We start from the raw sequence: 25859 nt of genomic DNA on the forward strand, positions 1-25859 counted from the left end.
CTAGGAATTCTCTATTTAACTATGCAGATTTGCAGTTTACATTGCAAACATCAGCATGTTTTGTTCCTTGTTGTGTTTGGGTTGGTTTTTTTGCAAACAGCATGAAAAAACAACAGCTAGGTTACATTTATATTAGTAAATAAAGCACTCTCGAGCAAATGGCACTGTGTAGCTTAAATTTGTACACAGTGAAACTCTTTCAACACCCTCCCGCCGTCCCCTTGCAAAACCCCCATCAAAACCTAAAAATCAGTCTGCCTTTATCCACTGTCTCTATTAGAAGCAGCCCTAGCCTCTGCTGTTACCCACACCAAGCCCAGGTGTTGCCTGACAAGAGTTGCAGTTGGCGTGGGTCAACAGTGTATTGAGAAGCATGCAAACCATTAAACACTTGGCATGATTGTGACGCAGTGCTTGAACCCTTGTCCTAGCCCTATTTAGTTTACCAGTCTATGCATAATCCCAGAAACTAGTGTGTGTCATTCTGTTCCTTGAAGAAGAATCAGTTTCATTAGACAAATTGAGGTAATTGATTTATGAATGTTAATGTCTGTAATAGTCATTATGTCATCAGATACCTGTTCTTTTTCTTCTACCTTAACAGAGTTTAGGAGTGGAGACTGTACAACCTCCATCCCCCAAAGTGTCCAACAATGAATTTAGCTTTACAGTTGGTTTTAAAGATTTAAATGGTAAGTAGCTGAATGGACTCTTTCATGCTTTTTATGCTTATTTAAAATACCTCACAGCAACAAATGAGAAGAAAAACTTCAGGCACCCTTGATCAAAAAAAAAACCAAACCAAAAACAAAAGAAAAGAACCTGTTTTGCTGGAGGGGGAGATATATTTGTGTGTCTCAATTTAGGAAACTTCCAAGGAGCCAAATTTTTTTTTAAAGAGATATTGCTCAGTCTTATATAGGAGTCTGAGTGTAGAGGAAAACAAAAATGAAAAGTCCCCTAAATAACTTTGTAAAATGCAACCTTTTTTATGTAAAGATTTAACTTAATAGAAGACAGAGTTCCTCAGTATGAGGTCAGAGCTGCATAAGCATTTTTGTCCAGGGGAAGTATCGGCTTCAGCTGCTTCCACTTTACATTGCTTAGTCTCATTCTGGTTTGCACTGTCACTTTTGCATGTACAGCTGCTTGTTGAGGCTGTGTGATGAACCAAATGAGGGAATATTTCCAAGTTTAAAAAAAGAACCCTCCCTTTGGTTTTGTTTGTGGAGGTTTTTGTTGTGGGTTGTTTTTTTTTTTTCTGGGGGCTGGTTGTTTGCATTTGCCTGAGTTGATTTTAACCTGTGTTTTTGTCCCAGAATCAGTTGACTATTAAGCTACCTAATGCCTCTACCAGCAAAGTGGGTAGAGGTATGTAAATAGAGAGGATCATAAGCCAATTTTTCCACTGAAAAGAAAAGCTTCTGAAAGTACTCTGTTAGCATAACATGTAAAGCAGAGTAAACTGAGGCAGTCTAGTGACATGTTCACACTTAGTCTGATGAATGACCTATTCGTTGTTGGACTATATTAGCATTGTTGAGTATCTAGTTCAGCACTCTCCATCCCTTTCCAAAATCCCACTTAAAGCTTTCCCAATTTATGATTTATTTTTTTTTAACTAGTCTCTTCAAAGAGGTTTAAACCACTGAATCTGTTGGTTCTTAAAGAGCTTTTCTCTTCTAGAAAGCTAAATCATCCTACAGGATGTTACTTCACAGGATCTCTTATACCATGGCTAGTTCAAACAACCAAAGAAAAAATTGCATATGAAGTTCCAGTATAGGATTTTATCTTACACTCTGACAGAGTAGAAGAGAGAAAGCAAAAGTTACAATATTTCTATGATTGATAAGATGCTTTTGAAAAGGGTTTGTCTTGTTTGTTCTTTGCTTAAAGTATCCTCAAAATCCTGCATATTACATGAGGTATGTCATAGATGTTGATCACACAATTACTGATGTGCTACAAATAATATCATACAATTTCCTGTGTCTTAGAACTCTCCAATTCTGCTTCATGTTAATTTTAGAGTTGTAGAATGGTAGTACATAGAAGATATTCTTGTACAATAGAAGTACAATAGAAGATATTCTTGATCTAGGCCTCAGTTGCATGGTTTGTTGTGTGCTATATCAAAACTTGCTAAGCGTATATACTTAACTTCTGTAAATAGCCTAATGGGAGCTAATGGAATTTCTCACTAAGCATGTGCCCAGAAACCTTGCTGGATCAGGGCCAGGTTTTGTAACATCATAAGGGCCTGACACTGTATCACTGATAGTGAAGCTTCCTGTCCTGTTTAATTTGTATTCATAGAGTTCCTTGTACTCTGAACTTCAGTATGACCAGATTAATGGCTACTCCTAAAATGTGTTTGTTTCTTGAATCCATTTAAAATGTTGTTTCTTTTCCCATAACCCTTATATCTTACAGTAACCCATGCCTTCTGCAATTTAATCTCCACTGAACTGGAAACGTAGTGTTTTGCATTGCACTCACTGACACATTTTGTGGTTTTCTTTACAGAATCCCTAAGTGCCCTAGAGGACAAAGACCTGGATGCTTTAATGGCTGATCTTGTAGCAGACATAAATGAGGTTGAACAGAGAACTTTACAAGCCCAGAAAACTTCTGGGAACCAGCAAAGTACAGTCACTCAGGCTTCAACAGGCTTGGATCGTGACATTTCTTCTAAATCAAGTCCTTATGTTACCGTTACTGGACAGTTTGGGGATGACTTACCCCCTCCACCTCCAGACCCTGATTTAGACCTTCCTCCACCACCACCACCTCCTCCTCCTGAGCCACTCACCCAGGTAAACCTGGGTGGAACCTTGTTCTCAGTGTTCAATAGTTCTTGTAATTTTGCAAGTGGTATTTGGCATTGGAACAACAGTGGGTATCCCAGGTAGAAACATCTTGGGAAGGTTCTGTAATGATGAAACATGCGTGATCTGTGGAGTGGGATTTTTCTATTATTGTGGGCTCAGCAATTTCTGCCTGTTCCTTGACCTATTGCCCATTCCTTCACCTTTTTAATCATCATTTTGATAGCCCAAGACAGGCACAAATCATTGCAAATGGTTTATTGTAACGGAAAACTTGTCACTGGATTTTTTAATAAGTGCTGATCAGAGCATACCTTCTCATAGAGACCTTGGCTTTGGCATTAGTGCAAAGCATGGCCAAAGATCCCATGTTTTGTGAAGATGTCACTGTGTTTGTTCATTGCAGTCCATGCTATTGGTACTGATGAGAGGGTTCTGTGGATGTTTCCCAGATCTATCCCTGGCCTAACTGATTTCTTGCAATAAGAAAAGTTGTTCAATTGTGTAAAACTCGTTTGCTAGGAGACTGTCTGCAAGGCTGGGCACAAGAAGTACCTTTCCTAATCCCAACACAGAATCACTCTGCTTTTCTTGGTCTTGTCTTTGAAAGGAAGTAATGAAGACCATCTGCAATATAGGACAAATGGTCTTTATTGAGGAGATGCCAAAGTTATCAGTATATTTATAAACAATTGGCTTACCTGTATACTGAAATTTCAAACTTAACACAACCTCCTCCATGTTTGTGTTTCTTGCAGAGCTGTTTTAACAACTGAAATTAAATGCAATATTTCTAGTAGAAGCCTTAGAAATTCATTTCTTTGACATGAGGTTGTGGAGAGGGAGATAATGTAAGAATTCTGCCCTGTCACAGCCTTGTGGGGAGAGTACGTGCATTAGAAGAGTGATGCAGTCCAAAAAAGCATGAATCTGAAATCATGAAAGATCTAATACTATCTCTTTCAGTATTCATATGCATACTAACTATGATGAAGAGAAGATCTTTACATTTAGGGAATGGAAAGAATTTAGAGAACATGAAAAGTGCTCTGTCAGCCCATGTAGAACTGTACCAGACAGTTTTGCTTAAAACCACGGGCAATTCATTGCAGTTTAAAAGTCCAGACAAACTGAATATGAATCACCTCAACATCACTGCTGCCCCTGTGTTTAGCATCATACAGCAGACATATTTAGCAAAAGGAACAGAAAATTTGGTAGGAAGAGGACCTTTCTGGTTATACAAAAAGTGATTCACTGGATAAAGCTTCATTTGGTGCATAGGACCTTTCAGTGCTGTTTGAAGAGTGAAAGTCATAAACATGTGGGAGGAACTTCTCCATTTTTCTGTATCTCAAAGATAATAGTTAACTTCCTATCTTACAGGAATATCAATATTTGCAAAATCAGCAGCTAGACAGCTTCAGAAGCTGAAGTCTTTTATTTAACTAGTGTAATTGATATAGAAGAGATGCTGTCAAGATAAGTTCTGTCCATTGTCCTACAAATATGTCCCCATCTTGATTTAGACTCATGACCTGTAAGGAAGTACCAAGCTTCTGGTACAAATAGTCTGGTTTGGAAGCGAGGAAGTATGGTCTGGAACAGTAGCTGGTTAGGTGGGCTGAGATTGGCCAAACTGCCAGATTCAAGGGCTAGTATGATGGTTTGCTTACTGGTAACAGGTGGGATCAACACTGAGGCTTGTATTCTTTAACATTTTCATCTGTGATCTGAGTGATTTCGTAAAAAATAATCTGCACATGTGCTGAAGATACTTTTAATTAAGAGCACTGGCTGAAAAGATGAATGGCATAACTTCAGTGCAGGGGGACCTTGAGAAGCATAAGGACTGCACTAGCAAAACCCTCAGAAACCCAGCAAGGTACAAGGCCCTGCGCCTGAGGTGGAATAACTCCATGCATTTGTACAGTTTGGGAGGCGACAGGCTGAGCAGCAGCCCTGCTGAAAAGGAGATGGCATCCTGGTGGATGCCACATTGTATAAGAACCATGAGTGCAAGGTCACATCAGTATGGGAAACTGGCCTGTGTTGGGAGGTGCATGGCCAGCAGAGAGAGGGAGCCATTATTTCTTTCTCTTGGCACTGGTGAGGCCACACCTGGAATGCTGCATCCTGTTCTGGATGTGGAGGTACTGGAGAGTGTCCAGCAGTGGGCTGGCCAGGGGCATGGGGTGATCAGGGGCCAGCAAGGACAGGCTGAGGGAGCCAGGCTTGTTTAGTCTGACAGAGGAGGCTGAGGGGTGATCTAATGACAGCCTAAAAATACCTGAACAGTAGCTACAAAGCTGGTAGAGCCAAATTGTTCCATGGTAGTGTTAGGTTGTATAACAAGGGGCAACAACTACCTGTTGTAGCTTTGTAGTGTTGGACAGGACACTAGGAAAACTTTTTCCATTTCAGGTGGTGGTGTAGCATTGGAACAGGAGACCCAGAGAGATCACAGATTCTCTTTCTTTGGAGGTTTTCCAAACTTTGCCAGGCAAAATCATGGCTGACCTGATCTATTGTTGGTGACAGTCCTGCTTTAGGCAGGGAGCCATACTACAGACCTGCAGACCTCTCTTCCAGCCAGCGCTTTTATGATGCTGTGATCTAAAGCTCACTGAAATCAACAGTGCTGCACAGTTCTTTCCCTTGAGTCTTCTACTGAGCCAATTCTCTGTTAGCTGACATCCTGCACTACCTGAGGGTCAAACAAGATTTCAGAGTGAAAAGAGGATATACTTGCTGAACACAACTGGAATTCTATACACAAAAACATAGCTGGAAGTCACTTCTGTCTCCCTCAATTAAAGTGTTCCTCTGAGATAGTGTGCTGAGTTAAATCTCAAACAGTGTTTTCTGGTCTGTTTCCAGATATAGGGAGAGGGCAGAGAAGGATGGGAACAGGAAGTATAGGCATTTCTAAGGAATCTGTCTGCAGTAGTTGATTTCCTCATTAAGGCACTGCTTCTGCTTTCTCCCGCAGCCCTTGCCTCATTTCTGATACAGGTTGTATTCAAATACTGATGGCATACACATTGTGTGGCTTACTGTCCACAAAATTGCCTATAGGACTATTACACAAGTTGCAGTGTGAATGATGGAGGTAATAACCACTTAAAATTAATATGGAAAGAACTGATTTCAAATTAGTATTTACTGTCTTGGTTAGTATTTGCTTTGACATGACATTTCTGCTCAGTAGAATGAAATGCAGCTGTAAATGGAATGTATTTCGTTTCATCAAAATCCATGTTCCTGTTAGCCAGGATTCTTGGTAAATGATTCTTGAGCTAATCAAGGCTGATATTTTGTTTAACACCTCTGGTTGTCTGTAGTCAAATAATAATAGTGTTAATTATTCCCAACGCACCTGTGATACTAAGACTCTATTCTCTAACCTTTAAGTGTGCCAAAATTAAGAAGTACGGCCTTTCTTTCAGGGAAGCATAAAGCTGTCTCATAAGTTTCCGTCAACTCTGACATTTCTTTTTAAAACTGTGCTTAAGCTAAATAAGGCTTCTACATTTTCTATGACATTATCTGGATGACTTTTACATGCTGCTGTCTGAAGATTCAGAAGACATGGTGGTGATACTGTAGTGGGAAAACAAATCATTTAGCCTGTCAAAGCATTTCTTTAACGGTGTTAAATTTTGCATCTGATATGTTATTTACTTTGCATCATTTCCTTTTTCTACATTAAGACAGGCAAAGGTTATGAAAACATGAAGGCTCTCAGGTGAGAACTCTGTTGCACAGATTTGTACACTGCATGAACTCTGTTCAACACAGGTCGCGTGCAGGTGAAGCCTGAGTTATACCTGCCTAAAATTTTTGGCAGAAAGCCTGCCCACACCACACTCAACCACTTTGGTTAAGATGCTTTTCTGGCTTCCTGCAGAGAGGTGTTTTGAGATGGTAAGGGGAAAGCCGTAGTGTGAGAGGCTGTGTGCTCTTCCTTCTGTAGAACAGTCAGCCTTATTGCAAAAGCCACTTTTGTCCAACAGCTTCTGTTCAACTACAGCAGCTATTTTTGGATTTTCAAAATTAAGCATCTCTGAACTGTAGCAATGCAAATTTCCATACCTGTGGAGAGGAAAGAAGACTTTTTTTAACTGATTGCCTGGTATTTATAATGGAGAATTTGACAACAGCAGACATGCCTGAAGCCATCTCTTTCAGGTTGCACACCTCACCTTGTATTTTTGACATCCTAAAGGATGCTAATATCCAGGGGAAGCAGTGATAAAACAAAAGATGTTTAGTTCGGCAAGAGGGATGTCAGTCATGAGTACTTTAGTTATGGCTGAATCTGCCTCAAAGCTTGAGATGAATAAGATAACCTTCTTAGCTCTGTTTTTGCTTTGATTCTATGGTATCTCTGTAAGAAGGAGGTGGTGGCAATGGTTAGTTAGGCCTAGTTTCTTGCAAGTGCATTCCCTATGAGTTACAGCCATCCTAGATTTCTCAGTACAAAGACCACCAGAATTACAACTTTAGGGTAGAAAGTGGAGGCTGAAGGTTAATACAGAGAAAAATCTTGTGTGGAAACTGGGCAGGCAGGAGCTTTCTCCACAGTCATTGACTGGAAGTTGGTTGCGCCTGTGAGTACTGTAGGACAAAATCCTACTCCTTTAAAACAAAGGAAACCACAAAAGTGAGAGAGAGCAACAGGGACAGTAAAAATCAGCAAAGAGGCAAGAAAGCAAAGACAAGACAGTTTTCAATAGGGGAAGCAGGGATTTAAAGTTTGAAAGAAAGTGAACCCTCCAGAAGGACTAACAGTCAAAGGCAGCCCCAGGAACCATAGTTACTTGCTGCCCAAAATGTACTTTTCCAACTCTGTATGTGACTGGGGGAGACTACTGGAAGACAGATGACAAAAAGAAACAGTCACAATCTATACACTAGTCACACAGGCAACAGTAAGCATGGGCATCTGGTGCATGTACCTAAAACTCTCAGCAGCTGGGCATCCAGAGTCTTCCTGGATCACAGACCTCACTGATATTAAGAGAGAGGCATGATATTGATACAGCTGCTTTGTAAAAGAAGAGCCAGGTGATGCTGAGATTTTTAGGAATCTTGCTGCAGCATTCAGCAAAATCTGGAATGAACTTGAGTGCTCTATCTAACTGTGTCTATGTTAATATGAATAGGTCCATTACTAGAATAAAAAGCCACAATACCAATTTAATGAGGTGTTCTGCTCAGTAAGTATGTGTGCAGTAAGAGCTCGTATGTGGCAAGTGAAAGAATTCAAGTAAATTAACATACTTAACAGGAGGTGTAAAATTGTAAGTGGTATAATGCAAGCCAAGTTTTCAGTAAGATCCTAAAAACTCTAGTTCTCTTAATGCTGTTGAAAGGCAACTTTTCTTCCAAGAGGCTGTATCCACAGTGCTGTTCATTCAGGCTAGATCTTCCTTCATCTTCTCTTTTGTATCAGCTGCAACCCATATGGAAACATAGAAGAGTCCAGTTTTCAGGCATTCCTGTAACATTTGAGGAACAGAACATATAACAGCTGTATGACTAGGCAACAAAAGGAAATGCTGGACTTGTAAATCAAAGCTTTGGGTGGAGGGTATTAGCTCAAGGAAAGCTGGGGATTCCCTGTAACTATGAAGTTTCCCATGACAAGCCTTATGTTCTGGATATAAATAACAAGAAACAACTCTTTTCAAGTAGACATAAATTGCTGGCCTTACTTAACAAGAAGTATACCAAATAACTTTTGTCTTTCCAGGAAGAACAAGAGGCACAGGCTAAAGCTGACAAGATTAAGCTCGCATTGGAGAAACTGAAGGAAGCCAAAGTTAAAAAGGTGAGCCTTAAAATAGTGAAATGCTACCATAAGACCTGCCAGCTAAGTATCTATTATCATTCGTCTCAATAATAAAGTTCTTACTAAAACTTAAAATTTCTAAAGATATTCCGTAGAGCTGTCTTGTCATCCAAGAGAAGTCTCTGGAAGAATGCTGCCTCTGAGGGACTCAGTTTTAAGAGGGCTTGGAAGGCTCTGCCTCTCGTTTCTTCCAATGTTGGGGCAAAGCCCACTGTTCTGATAGATTACTTCAGAGAAAGTGGAATGTACATAAAAATATTGCTTACTTATGCTGTGCTGATTCCAGAAGTATTAAACATTTCTTCTACAATGGATGTGGATTTAGCTAATCCCTATTAATTAATTAGGGTCTCCTTGCTAAATCTTTTCACAGCAGTGTAGTAATGTACAAGGATAGTAGAAATGATTTTAGACCAACAAATTGGAAAGATTCCAGCCAGTGTCTGCACAGTGCTGCAGTGTGTCATATAATTATGCCCACTCGTCCTAAGCTAGCATTCAGCTGAACTCAACAGAAGCTGCAGATGTTCAGTAACTCTGAAAAATGGATGTGAAGTAAAAACAGTCATGACCTTTCAGTCTTGCTCAAATAGGAGATGGGAAGTGCTGGAGACCAGAGCCTGCAGGGCTTCCAAGAAGAATTAAAGCTTCCAATAAATTTGGGGGTATCCAGACTTGAGATGATGCCCATAGAACACTTTACGTTCAACTTCTGAGAGAATGTGTTGGGAGGATTTCACCAGTATTGTCTTTGAGAAGCTCTGTAACTAAACTTATGACTGCTCAGTGGTCACCCTCTTTTCCTTGCAATCTTGTCAATCTATAGAAATAGCTGAAGGGAGGGTGCAAAGAGGATAGAGCCGGGCCCTTTTCAGTGGTGCCCAGTGACAGGACCATAGGCAACGGACACAAACTGAAACACAGAAGATTCTATCTGAACATCAGGAAACACTTTTTCACTGTGAGGGTGGCTGAGCACTGGCACAGGTTTTCCAGGCAGGTTGTGGAGTCTCCCTCCCTGGAGATGCTCAAAAGCCATCTGGACAGGGTCCTGGACAGTGGGCTCTAGGTGGCCCTGCTTGGGCAGGGGATTGGACCAGATGGCCTCCAGAGGTGCCTTCCAGCCTCACGCATTCTGTGATTCTGTGAAGATGGAAGCTCCATGCATGTTTCTGAGCAGTCAATTATAACCAGACAAAAATACCCTTTTTTCCCTAGAGGTGTTGTAGATTGTGCATGTACACCATTTCTTTTTCTCTATAATCTGCACTATGGCTCTACTTATTTTAGGGAGGAAGATACTTAACAAGGGTTGGAATCAAAGCAAGTTCATGTCTTTTGTTACATTTGCTTTTACTTTTCAGAGATAGTGTAGATTTTCTCTTGGGGTTCATCACTCTTTGCTTCTACCTGTTCTTTAACAGAGATTGTCTCTCTAGTACGAAAGCTTCTTATGCACACATTTTAAAATAAAGAGCTACTTAAACAAGACTATATGGAGAAATCCTCCCGACTCACCAGTTTAGTTCCAGCTTCCATGTACTGATCCTATAGACAATTTTTCTTCTGTTTTCAGTAGTAATGGAGCATTTTAAGTACTTCCCTTATGTATTTGCAGTCACATTTTATGTACTTCAGCATTTTCTTGCGTTGTTCCTCCCTGAAAAAAGTGCACACTGTTTCTTGTTTAACAAATACTTCACAATATGAAGAAATAATGAGTGTCTTAGGTTAATTTGGTCAATATAAGTCATCTGTTTGTGTTATTGATGGGTGTTAGACTGCTGCCCCTCAGTACAATCTGATTTCAGGTTAGTCTGTTGACATGGCTAGATTCTTTCATTCTTTTTCTCATTTAAAACTAAACTTTCCATATTTCTAGCCTGCATTATGGACACTCTGTCCTTTGTACTTGGTTTCCCTATCAAGCATTTTTCTTAATTGCACATCTAGTAGATTTAGAGCAGAGATTAACTTCTGCTTTTTCTCCATAGCAATTTCACCTTTCCTGAAGACATGCACAGGACAAAGTTCAATTTCCTTTTTTGAGAAAAGATCTTTATTTTGGTGGCAATATAATGTGAAAGCTTCCAAGCTGTTTTATTCCCTCAGCTCACTGCGGGACAGGGTGCCTTTGAATCAGTAATAACCTTCAGCCTTAATCTTTCTTATCTGTGTTAGCAGATTCAGACTAGCCTTTTACTTGCTTCTGAAATTAACTGACTCTTCTGTGACTCTGTACTCAGCTTGTTGTCAAGGTGCACATGTACGATAACAGCACAAAGTCACTAATGGTGGATGAGCGTCAGGTGACACGGGATGTTTTAGACAATCTGTTTGAGAAAACCCATTGCGACTGCAACGTTGACTGGTGTCTGTATGAAATGTACCCAGAGCTGCAAATTGGTAAGTGATGTAGTGACAGAGCATATAGCAAATAGATATAGAGCCTCCTATGCTATTGTAAATCTTGAAAGGATAATTAATAACATTTCTCCTGCCCACGTGTCCACTGGTGTTGGAACATCGCAGTCTGTAATCTGAGGGATGCTACAGGAATGTTCTTGAGCTGTTCTTGCTGTGGAAGTGAGTCTTCCATTTGTCCACACTGTGAACTGCAGAAGGTTCCTTGCCCACCACTGTTTCCATCATTCTATTTTACACAAAATGAAGGGTCCATGTGAATTTCACTATGTTTGTCAAGGCAGTGACAGACCCAAACACACCAGTACTCAACTCTACCCTTTGAAGAGAGGATGCCGTGCTGAAATGCTGTCAGCAAGCTGTTACATTAGTGGTCAAACAAATGTTGTAATCAAACAAGACTGAGAAGTGTTTTAGTAATTTCTAATGCTTTTCACTTGTAATAGTAGTTTTCTTAAGTGTAGTTGTGGACAGGATATTGCTCTCTGATGGGGCTGCAGCTCTGCTGGTGGTACCTCATGATTTAGGAAGTAACTAACCTGGTGTCCAGGTCCCTAGGAAACATGAGTGTTGTTTCAAAAAGGCTTCAAGACCTGATTAAGAATAGAGTATTCTCTAATTGTGAGTTATTTCAGAATCTTTTTATTGTCCAGGCTGCAAAGGTAATCACATCAAAAGGAAAAGGAAAATTGCCACAACTTTTTTCCTGAGTCACATTTGACCTAGAGAAATGGGAAATTGTCAAACAGCCTGTAGCATTCTCAGTTTACAGACACCCAGCAGAGATGTAAAAATGCATAAAGAAAATTAAGTATCGATATTGCACTTTAAAAGAGCCCCAGGAATAATCATCCCGCTAAACTAAAACAAAGAAATGTAAAATCAGTTGGAAAAAGCGTAACTGCTCATGAGCAAGGAGCTGCTAGTAATAACAGCAGAGATGTTAACTTCCAATCTGTTCTTTCTACTCTGTTAAGTTGATACATGAAGCAACGTTGCTGCATTATTTTGTACCTGCTTGTCTTAACTAAGAAAAGACTGGAAATGTCATTAGACCCTAAAAATGTCACAGATGTCACTTTGAATAGTTTTAGAGAGTTTTCTTGTCTTGGAAAGTTGCTTCCTCTGGTCTAGTGTGACTTGCAGAAACATTTCTGAGTGGTAGGATGACAGCATATAAATATAAACAGATTGTTTTCTGAATCTCCATAATCATTAACAACAATGTACTCGTGTTTCTTCATAATCTGGATAGGCATTTTGCATTCTCAATCACACCATTAAACTAAGACATCAGGGAGATCATATGCTACAAACATTGGGGTTAATGGTTAGACTTTTTTTTTTTAAGTAAAAATTACTTGTGTTACTTCAGTCCCAGCTAATGCTAGGTGCTTTGGGTTAGGGTATTGTTGGTATTGTGAGGAATTACTCTTGTAATGAATAAAAACTATTTTAGAAGTCAGGACAGAAGAAGAGTAGGAAAGGAAATAAATCAGTAGTTGGTTCAGGAAAAAAGGAAAGTGTATGAACTCTTGATGCAGAGGTCTATCATCAGGTCCAAATAAGCTGGGAATGGTACATATTCTTTCTTCTGCTTCCAGTGCACAGCAACATGCAGTTAATTTTGTTCAAAATTAAAACAATGTGAACTATTCTTTATTCTTGTGAGTATACTTCTTGGCAGTTCTAGATAGCTGTATTACTGTCAGCATACTTAGAAGACAGGCTTTCCTGCACTATCCTTTTCTGCCTGTTTTCCAAATTAGTATTCAAGAGAATAAAATTACATATACTTTAAGAAGGAAATTTGAGCAGCAAATATTTCAGGCTGAACTGAAAGTCCAAGCTAGTTTTATATCAGAAGATCCTTGACGGAGTATCTTATATATACTGTTATTTTAAAAGACAATCATTGCAAATAAACTAAGCTACAGTTCTAGATTAATTGCTTGTTAAATATCACAGATAATCTCAGTAGTGAGATGGTGATATAATACCAGGCTGTACATACCAGCATGTATTTTGCAATAAAGTGTATTTGCCTTATAATAGGCATCCAGATTTGACTTTTTTTTGTAACAATAATTATAAAAAAGACCCCCCTGGGGATGGTAAGATCATACCTTTTATACAAGAAAAGCCTGGTACTGGAAATGAACAAACAAAACTATATGTGGCAAAAATTATTGTTAAATAACTAGCATTATGACCTGAGAATTATTTTACGGCTATCCTGGACTATAAGATACTGTTTACCCTTCAAACCGTTACTTCGATTTTATATAGTGCTTTGTATTTCCAGTGCATTGCGGAAGTATCAACTAAATGAAAAATGTTATGTTGCTTGTGTGTTAAAAGTTGCTGTGTACACGTGAACTGGCCCTGAAGCTAATCTCATTTTGTGCATTTGATTAATGCACAAAATTTAGTTTTGATGGGACATACTGAACCCTTGTCAAAAGTAACGAGTGTTAAAGAAAGCCTGTAAAATGTATGCTCTGTTATCTCCTCTTACACTAGGCCAGTCTGGGCCATGTCAAAATGTGACCACCACAGACCACTGAAATAAGAGTCTAGGTGTTCCCAGGGAACTGCGAAAATGATACAGAAAATTAGAGCTAGGTGAACTCCCTGCCCCGATACTGAATTTGTAGAAGAATGCAGTTTGGGTCCTTCCAAAATCACCTGTCAAATTATGCTCAATTCCTTTTCCTTCCAAAGGGGGTTTATGTGACTGTTCAGCTACTTTATACAAGTGAAACTGCAGAAGAAGAGATCAGAGTTACGTAACCTCAGCGTACACTCTGACTTTCCTGGGTGGAGGATCTGGGTTCAGATCAGCTCAGGAAGGAAGAGAACTGACATTAATTAGGTCTCCCACATCTCTGGTGAGGTTTTTAACTACAGAGATGCTGGGTGAAACAGTGTTTCTTCACATCAGTTCTCAGTCTGTCTTCCCATTTCCTCTGTTTTGCTAGTTCTGTTTTTAAACGCAGTTGCTTGAAACAAAACATTTTATTTTCAGTGCATGGAATTCTTTCTGCTGACAAAAAGCAATTTCTCATTTGTTCCAATAAGTAAAAAGACAAGGGAATAAGTTTTTACTTTTTTTTTTTCAATTCAGTAGCCAAAGTTAACACATAACCCCTCCCAGTCATACTGCAAACCTTGAAAAAAAAAAGGGGGGGGCAAACAAAAGCAGAAAGGCATTGAGAGACACGGATGTAACCATCTACTCTTAGTGGTTCACTGTTTCCATCCTTTGCAGTGTTTGGGCAACAGCACAGAGTTGCAGGAGGAATCCAGGAGCATGCCGGCACTACATAAGGCATCTTTTGTAGCTGATTTGCCCTTCTGCATGACACTATTTTCATGTGATTTTGCTGCCTTCTGGGCAGTAGAAAAGAGCACTGGACTGTCCGGCTCTGAGCGAACACCAGATAATGATTACATTCTTCCACAGGAATTTCTGCAGCCTCGGGAGAGGGAGTTTGAGTGTCTTACATTACCTTTTCTGTCTCTCCAGAAAGGTTTTTTGAAGACCATGAAAACGTTGTTGAAGTGTTATCAGACTGGACTCGAGACACTGAGAATAAGATTCTGTTTTTGGAAAAAAGTGAAAAATATGCTTTATTTAAAAATCCCCAGGTAAGCGAATGTGGTATTTGGATAAGAGTCTAAAATTATGTCATTTCATTTTATGCTGCCTATTGCATTATTAATTTGCTTTCAACTCTGTCAGTTTAGAATTAGAGAAAGCAAAACTTGTACTTTCAACAAAAAAAAAACCAGACTGTTGAATGCAAGGATTTGAAAATTAGTGCTTTCTGTTCTTTTCTGATACTATTTTAAAGTCCCATCTGCAGTGGTAAAAAATGAAGCATGTAGTTCTCCACTGGTACAAGCTGTTGGTTAGGCACAGCTCTCAGAACTGGGGTGAGATGGCTCAGCTGTAAAAACCTGGCTTTTGTCATTACTACAGTTTCTCCACTATTTCTCCTGATCAAAATCAACGTTTCCTTGAAGGTCCAGTTTTTGCCAGCTGTACATCAAACTTCATAATGAGTATGCTGAGTACTACAGAGAGTTTATCTGGATTTCATTTAGATTGGGGAGAAGAATTGCGTGAACAGTAACTTGTGCACACTAACTTTGTGAAAAGAGGGTCTGCACACTGAATTGCATCAAATTATTCAGGATAGGCGTATACACAAATGATTCATTTCTTGTGATGTGTGGTCAAAACTGTATTTACAAACACCCTAGCACATACAGTTGATGGATTCTGAGGCACTAGATCTTTTCCCCTTGTCAGCTCTGTTAGCTCACAGAGCATCTGGTTTGTTCCTGAGGGCAGCAAGAGAAAAAAGAGCAATTCAGCATTGCCAAAAAAATGAGTCAAATACATAATTTGCCAGCAAATCTCACCAAGCTGCTCATTAGGAAGTTTTTTTGGTTGGGTTGGGTTTTTTTTGTTGTTTTTTTTTTTTAGAATGAGCCAGTGTTTCAAATAAAACCTGCAGAGAGGAAGTTTCCTTTCTTGACATAACAAGTATCCACAGTCAGGTAAAGAAAACTTACCCTGCATTGTACATGGATTGATGTTGATTTTTAATATGAAACAGCAAAGCCAAGTTTGGAAGGAAAACATACATGATGGCTCAAGATGTCATACTTTCTAATGCACATAAACATACCTAGCAGCAGAGGTTTGATTGTACATTTGATTCGTACACTAGTAGTGTTACTTGGGCAAGGCTGTGAACCTCCCATAGGATGTAACTCTTTGATGAAGATTCTGGGCATTTTGATTGCAGTGAACTTTAGAAATAAACATAACCTAAACCAAAACCAGAGTAAGAGTGTAGCTCTGTCCTCCCATCTCAGGACATGCGGAGCTTCGACTGGACATGCCTGCAGTTCTTGAGCTTCAGCCCCTCTTTGATAAGCTCTAAAATGAACAGCCTAAGGAAACTGGGTCAGCTGCAGCTATCACACTATTGAAATATTTGCCAGTAATAAAGTCCAACCATCTGTCAGGCTTAGTAAATTCAAACATTGTGAGACAGGCAGAATAGTGCAGTCATATCGGCGGTTTGTCTTTTGGGCAGAGAATAATCAGTATTGTACAAACAGAGCTTACACTAGATAATGAAATATGGTAAAATACATGATATGGAGTGAGTCCCTGAAAAGGTAAACCAAGTGAAAATGCTGAGTTGGTGGGGGGCAGGGTGTATGATTACTTGCAGCAATTATGGTGTAACCAATGAGAAGCTGAAATCCAGGGCTCTGATACTGTATTCTCAGTATATTCAGCCTCCTTCTCCTAGCTCAGTCAAGGTTGCCTCATAAACTCATTTTGCAAGTACAGAAATTGCATAATAGTTTTTTTGACACAGCCTGCTCATTCTGTTGGAGGCTGTCTGTGGAGATCTCACAGTTTTGTAACTTGCAGATATTTTGCTGGAAAAAAGAGGCAAATTCCAAAGGTGGCCAGGTTCTTAGACAAATTAATGATACAAAATTTTCATTACAGAGGCTTGATGCAATTAAATGCTTTAGAAAAATCTTATAAAGATGTCCAGATGCATTGCTAAAACAAGTGAATCTCTGGAGAAGGTCTATGACCTGTGCCAATATTCATTGTTTCTTTCTGTGAACTAGTTATATACCTGGTAGAGATTAAACAACAATTAATTAAACATGATTCATTTTCTAAGGAGGAACTGAGGTTTTGAAATGCAGGATTTATCCTCTATGTCTGTGCTAGCAACATGCTGCTCAGCTATTGCCAGTGGGGTTTTTTGAAGATTGTCATTCTTGTCATGCAGTACTCTCTTAATATTTTTCTGCAGCTTTATTTTAAAGTATTTGGAATATGTTTTAGAAAAAGCATCTGCAAAATCCTCAGGTGTCCCCCTCTTCCTGAAGACAGGCACACTTTTGCCCTTTCCTCACCATGATATAATTTACCCTGTAGCATCCTCACAGTAAAAGACTTCCATGAATGGCATCAGTGACTCATCTACAGAGATGGAGCATCACAAGTCTATGACTAATGAGTGAAACAAAAATACATATTGGTACATGCGCAAATAAAGGTGATGCTTTGTCATGTGGTCGAGTGATGCTGTGCTTGACTCTTGAAAGGAAAGGTTGACAGATCTCAACACCTCTTTTCAAAGAGCTCAAACAATAATTCTTAGCTAAAAGAGAAATATAGGAAATGCTTTTGCTTCGTTTAAACAGGGTTATTTGTAAGGGGTAGCTGAATTGAAACTGACTGTAAATGCTAGTCACACTCTTAGAACACTATATTTGATTTTTGCTTACATGGATTTTGATTTCCTGTGTTTCTTTTTTGCTGATACAAGCAGACAGGATAAATTCAAATAGTGCAGGTGATGCTACATGCATGTGGGGTTTTTTTGGTTTTTATTATTTTTGGACAGTATTTGTGAAAATTAATGAAAATCTGTACAGTGTGTACTTTATGCTTCTGCTCCCTCATACGTAAGCCAAAAGCAAGAGCTGTAGCCTCCAGTGGAGAACCAATACACTGAATTGACATTTATTTCTTCCAAAAAGCAAGAGTACTAAACAGCGTGGGAAGGAGGTGGAGTAGGAATTTGTAATGTCTTTCATAACAGGACAGCTATAGTGAGTTTCATGCTTGAATATTTATTTTGAAGTCAGTGAAATTGGGCTAGTATCCTCTAGGTGATACTTTTGATTTTCACCACTTTGGCCGCCTTTATGAATCAAGGTTTTTCTTTTGTCTCCACTGTTACCCAGTGAAGAAAACATAGAAGGGTGGCAGGGAACCTCATTATTGAGTGTGCTGGCAAATGTGCAAAGAAATAGAAGTGAAAAAAGGGAAGTGTTTTTCACTGTATTCCCACTGTTTAGTAATCTTAATTTGTCTATCAGTGTATCTCAGACCATGGTATAGTTTCAAGTTGAAGATGCTGCTTCAATAAATATTTTTCTTTTTCTGCCTTGGGACTGTAACACAGAAACAGTCTTTACACATTTGAACCATTTTGCAGGTGACTTTTAATCAGCCTATTGAGTGCTTTGCTGTTAGCTGCATCCTAGCTTATGTATGTCTTTCATTTGTTCCATGTTCCCTCTCTGATGATGAAGATCATCATCCTCAAGGCATGAAAAGTCAGCTGTAGTGATTTCTTCAAACATTATAAAATCAAGTAAACAGAGTTGAAAATCAGTTTTTTTGGGAGCTTCAAAAGTTTTGCCTTTAGCTTTATTTATTTATATTTGTGATCTTTAGAGCAATTATAGATATCTTCTAATATTTTTAATATGCATTTTTTTAGGGGCTACATCATGATAGAGGTTGCAGATATGACCTTGTTCTGTTTTATTTTTTCTGCACAAGCTGTGTGGCATTCAGTACACAGTTGCAGTGGGCTGAAATGGGATGAGAGCTGCCCGGTTCTTGCCTCATTCTGGGTACAGTTTGGATGAGCATAAACAGGCAGCTTATCACATAAAGAAGATACTAATGAGTATGGAACAGCTGCCTTGTTTGCCGCATGCTGTCTGATCTGTGCTGTTGCGGACCTTGCAGATCTTCTAGAAAAAGTTTCAATAGCTTGAAAGCAAAAATACAACCTAAGCAGAAGAGGAAGCAGAGGGAGGATGCTGCCTTGAACACCTATTTTCTGCTATGTACTGACAAGTAGCTGCTGCATTCCAGCTTGGATGGGGCTCTGTATGGAAAAAGAGGAAAGGTATGAGAGAGGTGTTGTTTCATTTAGGAAATTCTTTTTTACAAATACAGAGACATGAAATGCCAATTAGAGAGTTTGGCAGTGCAGTAGTTAAGGCCACTGTTTCTACCGTGGATCCAAGTTTGGTTTGCTTACATGCCACCAGAGTCGTTCTTTGAAACTATTGAAAACACCTTCTGTCTTCAACCGTTTGAGCATTATACAGTAGAGAAAAACATTTCTGAATGTTTTTACCTGCCTTTCCACACAAGAGGAGATGGCTGTATCCCTAAGTACGAAGGTTGTATGCATAGACTAGTGGTACTTTACAGTACAAAGCACAAAATTAACCTAAGGTGGCTATAAAATCTTTACAGGATTTTCGTTTATGCATATGGAACTTCCTGCTGATGTAAAGCCACAGAGGGGTCATCAGCTAGTTTTGCCACTGTCCTGCATAAGCACGGGGGAAATGCTAGCGTATTATCTCTTAAGGATATTGTACCTGGCTAGCAGTACATGTCAAAACTGCCACTGTAGCTCTGCAGTAGTCTGAGTCAGGCAGAGTGGCATGGGAGAGCAGCTGGCTTTGTGTCAGCTTCAGCTGGTCTGGGGTATGTAGACACAGGGGATCATTCTGCAAAAATGCTTGTCTGTTTGTCTCTGCAGTAAATAACCCAAACAGTTCAAACAAAGCAAACCCAATGACAAAGTGTACCAGCATACTTTAGTTTGTTTGTTATAATAACCCTTTATGTTTGCTTTATTATGTTATCAGCCCAAGAGGATGAGTCCATCCTGTTAAGTAAGCTCAGCTCTCTTATCAAGAGAATGACATCGTCTTTTGAACATAAAAAATAATTAATTCTCAAATCTGTAGACATATGCAGAGAGCTGCCCTTTAGCCACATCTTGTCCCATTAATGACCTGACATCCCAAACCAAACATGCATTTCCCAGTGGTGTCCTCAGACGGGAAAGAGCTTGCCTTTCATCATGACCTTTGACTACTGGACTTGGAATGACCTCTTGTGGACACATGTGGTTTGCCTCCTATAGGATGAATGCTTCTGATCAAAAATAGGAGACCACACAGTGATAAAACAAGTACAGTGTACAGTCTGCTCCCCAGGTTTTTAGCCACTGACAAATAATAAGTACCATGTACTTCCAGATTTCAGGGCAGAGACATAAAGGAGGTAATCAGTAATAAATGAAATGTGTGTCGACAGGTGAAAGATGACAGTGTACATCTGTGTAATATTGGTTTAGGTGACAGAGCCCTCTTTCCCTAATGAAAAAGCTGCATTGTTAGAGGTCCAGCATGGATATCATTACAAACTTTCTGTCTTTGCTATTGATTATGTCAGTACAGGGTGGTTTGTGTTTCTGCTAAATAAATGCCAGATGCCTAAATGTGAATCAGTTGTAATCAGAGGAGCTTTGTTTTCTTATCAGTGCACTGAAGGCTGTCTGAGCCAGATGAATGTACTCCCCACTGGTAGTGAAGCTGATGAGCCAAGCCTTATTGAGACAGTGATAAGGTGTACTTACCTTGATAGATCTTCATTGTGTATTTTAGGGGTTGTACTATGTCTTCATAATGACCTGTAGAAGGCGGTGGCTTACAGCTTACATGTCCCTCTACTCTCCAAATCCATCCCAAAGTCTGGAGGCCCAACCCATTCTAACAGTGCCCTCTGAGGTTTCTCTTCATACCTTCATCAATGCAAAAGTGGGTGTGCCAACATCAAGCCAGCAGTGCTGTGATAGCACTCCCTGTCAAGAAGAGCTGTTGCACATGTACAGAGGACTTGGTTGCAGCACCTCAGAACAGTATCTTTTTTTCCAGTGGGATGAATGGAGCAGTGCCACGCAGTCAGGCCTATGGTTTTGGACTGCATAGGCAGGCATCGCTGTACAGGTTCTACTGAGAACACACTTTTAAGTGGGTTTAGTTTTGAGCTGGTTTGGGTTTTTTCCGCTGTGAATACTGTCTTCACATGTAGTCACGAAGCTGTGGTCCACAGTGTTTGCTTGCCTTCATCCATGGACTAAAAATGTGCTCAGGCAGTCTGGAGCCAGCTATGTGCTGCTGCATATCCTAGAGAACATTGCTGTGTTTCCTAGCATAACTGTCTGTTGTATTGAATGTTGAAGTTTCTTTATGTTCATACCACAGACTTGGCATCAGCACAGGCCAAGTTGCAGGTGGCTGTGTTTCCGTTGTCCCCTGTCTGACTTAATGTGAACTTTTAAGAAAGAAGTTTTTAAAGAACTGTTTTTGAGATCATCCACGCTGCTTCCCCTTCCACTCCTCATGCCCCTCCAAAAACTGTCTGCTATGAGGCTCGCGTTCTGGCAGACAGCTGTTCACAGTGTTGCTTGAAAAAGATGTGGTTGTGTGGAAGAGCAGGGTTTCACTTCAGATAAACCTCATTGCTGTAAACATGGTATGCTGGCAGGGCAGATTTGCTGCTTGTTTCTTTCTTATACTGTAGCAACAGCATGTTCCTTCATTTACACACTTCTCATTTGTCTTTTGGTAATGTTTGCGTTTGTGTTGCAGTGTAGTCCTTGTGGAGTTCAAGGCATGTAAATATGTTGCCACATCCTCATAGTCTTGAGACATGAAAAACAGAGAGAGATGAAAAGTCAGATAAACTCTTCATTTTCTTCTTACTGAATTGCTGAAGAACTACAGCATTAGGAGTAATTTTTAAGTAGATGGCTTTCAAAATTTGTCGGGTTTTTATGATATTGTCTATTTCCTAAACAATGGTATTTGGTTAATGCCCTTTGTTCTACAAACTTGGCTTTTTGACTAATTCCAGGGAAATCATTAAGACTGTCCATGCATCAGGTATTTTCCAAACCCAAGCTCCTCTTCTGCACGTACTTTTGTTTAGAAAATGATAAAACACGAGAACTTTGAGTGTTATCATTCTGGTCTCAAGCCCATGGATCCAAATGCTACTTAATGCATGGCATAGCTCCTTGATCTACGTGCTTCCTTCATACTCAGCTGACTTATTGTCTGCAGGCAGCCGGCCTCTGCTATCTGGCCGTGCTTGCTGTGGAGCAAAGCCACTGCACATGTGCCAGCACACAAGTCCTAGCATGCTCCTGAGCTACCTTCTCACCACCTGAATTTGCACATATGTCCAAGTGCTGTCATTTTGTCCATCTGTATGTACAATGCAGATGGATGCAAAATTGTTTTTGCTGTTTCACAGTGGGTGAATTTATTTTTATTGGTAACTGTGTGCATGAGGTGCTGTACTTCCTTGTCTGCAGGGGCAGACAGGCACTGGGTTCTTTGAGGCCAGCTGCAGCTTCACAGCCCTCTGTCACAAAAGCGGAAGGTGATTTCAAAGTACAGGCTTTTGTTTCAGTAGGCTGGAGCACGTGTGCCAAGGTATCATGGTGATAATTTCTTCTGATTTCTTCTACATCTTTTAATACCTTCTTCACTGCATGAAAATACTTTGTAGAGCATGAGCAGGGGTTTAAAAGTACAAAGTAGTAACTTTGGATAAGGCTTTGGCATATAAGCACTTTTATTAAAAATTAAGGGCTGAGTTGTATCCAGAGTGCTAGATGTGAAGCATGCAAATTACCAAATTGGGGTTTTAGGAAAAATACTTTGTAGCCTTTTGATACTGCATTGTATTCATTATATATCAGCATGCAGTAAAATGTTATGTTCTCTACTGCCTGTAATAATATAGGAAGCGGTGAAAACTGGAATGATAAAATCAAATCCATTGATCCAGAAAAACAGCCAAAAACATAAGCCAGTGTTTTTAAAATTTTGGGAGGCTGTATATATAGGTAAAAGTAATTTTGTATTACTTTTTAATTATTTTCAAAATAAAGAATTAAAACTCATGAGCTGGCAGCTGTGATTTAAGTTTTCTGTAAGAAGAGTCCGTAAGCATCTGCCTCTTACATATGCTGGCTTGGATATTCAATAATGAAAGACTGAGTAACTGTTGAATGGGTTTGTAGAGATCTAGTTACTTGTGTTGCTGTCTTTATAATGAACATCAGTTTTGTTTGTGTCTTAATCAGAATTTCTACCTGGCAAGCAAAGGGAAGAATGAAAGCAAAGAAATGAATGATAAAAACAAAGAGGCTTTACTGGAGGTAAGCCAACTTTCTAGCTTGATGATGCAAATGTCACCAAAACTCTGCCACCGTCTGCATCTTCTCTGCAACAACTGCGTTTAATTCTTTGTGGGCAAATGTGTAACAACAGGAAATTCTGTGATGGTTGGTGTCTTTGTGTCTAAGGTTTAAAATGTGTATTTTCCTCTGCATCAGCTACTCACCGTTAAAAATGCAGATTGTATCCCCTACCAGCAAAATTAAATGATGGAGAATTATTTTGTTGTTATAGACCCCAGTGCCATGAAATGTTTTCACTTAGTGTTTCTGTGGAGAGTAATGCCATGATAACATGTTATACAAATAAATAAAAAAAAAAGAAACTGCTGTGCCACACCCTTAGGCCAGCCCTTGTGACTTTGTATTGTTAGTAAGGCTGATCAGTAGCAAACAATTATCTTCTGGGTTAGAAGTAGATGTACTTCTCACTACTGCAAATTATTATCTGTACTACAACAGAAAAAGAACCTTTGCACTTTTCCAGAAAGTCTGTTTAGCCTCTTGCCTTTCCTGCTGAAGTTTTATTTCAATTGTATGTTTGAGAAAAATCCAGAGCTATATGAAAGAAAAGATTATCACAGTTCTCCTGGCAAGCATTTTGACTTTGGTAAAAGCTCACACAGGAAATGCTGTTCTCAGGTAACTGAGGATTCCCATTTCAAAATTAGTGCATCTTATGAAGGCACCAGATGTCAACTAGCAGAAGTCCTGGTAAATTCTAAATGAAAACATTAAGTGATAAGTGTGTTGGCATTAAAAATTCCCAACAGTAGGTCCTTCAAGCAAACAATGCAGTTTATTTGTTTAAACAGTGTTGTAAATGATAGTGTGTATTTCAAAGTGAAAGCAGAGATTGAGGGGTATTTTTTTCTTTAGCTGTTTTTAGAGCAATAAGCAGTTTCTAAAGATTCTCTCTACAGAATCTATAAATACAGCAATAGAGAAAAACTGACAGCAGCAGTACCAACCATTCTGTTTTATTGCCTTCACTGAACACATCTATGTCTAGTTAAAACCTTTTGTAGGTTTTTGTTTGACCCTTTAGAGAATGGAGTTTTTGCAAGCCTTCTTTTCCAGTGTGAGCACCCAACTTGCATGGCTGAGTTGCCACATTAGCTTGGAAAAGTTTCCTTTGCCCGTCTAAGGTGTTCATCTCCCTGGTAGCTGCATTCCCCATGTTCATATGTTCACTGTCACAGGAAATGTCTTTATTTTTTAAGGGAGCATTTTTCTGCTATTTATTAATAGGGTTGTGCCTAAATCAATTTACTTTGTGTATTATTATTCTTGTTGCACAGGAAAGCTTCTGTGGGACATCTGTCATTGTGCCAGAGCTTGAAGGGGCCCTTTACTTAAAAGAAGATGGAAAAAAGTCCTGGAAGAGGCGTTATTTTCTTCTACGAGCTTCTGGAATTTATTATGTACCCAAAGGAAAAACCAAGGTCAGGAAGCCAAATAATCCTTTTAGCAGTAAAACAATTCATGGAGGTGAAAGTGAAGAACTCCCAAGGTGACATTTTAAGAGCACTGTCTAGTGCATCTGAGCGGGTCAGGGTTTTTTTGGTTTAACTTTGGCTACGCCACTTGTGCAAATATTAGAATGCAGTCACTGAATCCTGTCACGTTTCTCTCCTTTTGATTTCTATGGATAGATAAAAGCATTAATGAAATAGTACTTCTCCAGAAGTCAGTAGGGGAAAGAAAAACAGCACAGCACCCTTCAACTGGTGTTATGCTGCCAAGATGCTTCACTGTTATATGGGTTCCCTGTGGAAGAATATTTTAAAAGTTCTCAAATAAACTAATTTCTTATCACAAAAAAGGTGGCATTTTACTTGTTTGATACTGACTTTCTGTGCCAGTAACTAGCATGCAGAAATACTATATGTTTTTTCCTACAGTGATCTTTACTTAGAGAATGCATTGTGCCTTTTAAGGCTTTTTAAGACACCCCTTTGTGTAGAAAGAAGTGAGACAGAAGCATCCACCTGACTGAATCAAATGCACTGACATTTAGTATTGCAAAATATTTGAAGAGTCTGAATTGCCAGCACTGGAGAAGCAAAGGGGTCCTGGGCATGTTGCATGTAAGGGTGGCTGGCTTCTCATTTCCACAGTGATGAGGTAGAATAGTGGCTTCTGGGACTGGTGGTATTTTATGGGGTTTTGTGTTCTGAAAAGCACTTCTGTTACCAATTACAGCTCTGTTAATGCTTCATATTTGAAAATTCTGGTGCTACTGATGGAGCTTTACTGTTATGATTTGTGCTGTGAAACTTAACTGTTCTGCTATTCCCTGACTAAATTACAAAGAAAAAAAAAGAGCTTGTAAAGGAATGCTGTGCTGCTGCTCCAGTGATCTGTGTTTATAACCAAATCTCAGCAAAACACAGACCTAGATTACCTTGCTGCTTTCACAGAAATTTATTTTGACTTTACCTGACCATGAGATAAGAGCTTTCAGTCCTCAAGTCATGTTGCACACACACAATATCCTATCAATTAGGAACTAGAATGCTATTTAGAAGGCAGTTAAGGTGGAAAGGAAGTAAGAATAGTCAAATGAAAAGTCCATCTTGGACATTTCCTTGTAGCCTGCCTCCAATGATGGCCAGTAGCACAGTGCCAAAGCAGGGCAAGCATATACTGATAGTTAGCCAGCCTTTTTTTATCATCCAGTGATTCCCATTTCAGTGACTTTACATCATAGTGCAAATGAGGAAAGTGCTTTCTTCTTTCAGGTGGTAGGCTGCAAACATAAGCTCAGGACAGAGCCATGCAGTCACCTTGTAACAGCTGTTTAACACTTTATAGCCTGTTGGTCGTTACAGCCTGTGT

General features: G+C 39.5%; 1 protein-coding gene across 2 annotated transcripts in view; it reads left to right on the forward strand.

Moving 5' to 3' along the window:
- The window catches only part of APBB1IP (amyloid beta precursor protein binding family B member 1 interacting protein), a 69076-nt gene that overhangs the window by 19295 nt on the left and 23922 nt on the right, over window positions 1-25859 (forward strand). For both annotated transcript variants that reach the window (XM_049798096.1, XM_049798097.1), the window contains exons 3-9: window positions 605-692; window positions 2530-2819; window positions 8590-8667; window positions 10935-11094; window positions 14642-14763; window positions 22926-23000; window positions 24320-24463. In XM_049798096.1, coding sequence (XP_049654053.1) covers window positions 605-692; window positions 2530-2819; window positions 8590-8667; window positions 10935-11094; window positions 14642-14763; window positions 22926-23000; window positions 24320-24463 — 957 coding nt within the window. The remainder of the gene's footprint in view (window positions 1-604; window positions 693-2529; window positions 2820-8589; window positions 8668-10934; window positions 11095-14641; window positions 14764-22925; window positions 23001-24319; window positions 24464-25859) is intronic.

The sequence above is a fragment of the Accipiter gentilis genome, chromosome 4, assembly GCF_929443795.1.
Source record: "Accipiter gentilis chromosome 4, bAccGen1.1, whole genome shotgun sequence".
NCBI classification, from domain to species: Eukaryota; Metazoa; Chordata; class Aves; order Accipitriformes; family Accipitridae; genus Astur; species Astur gentilis.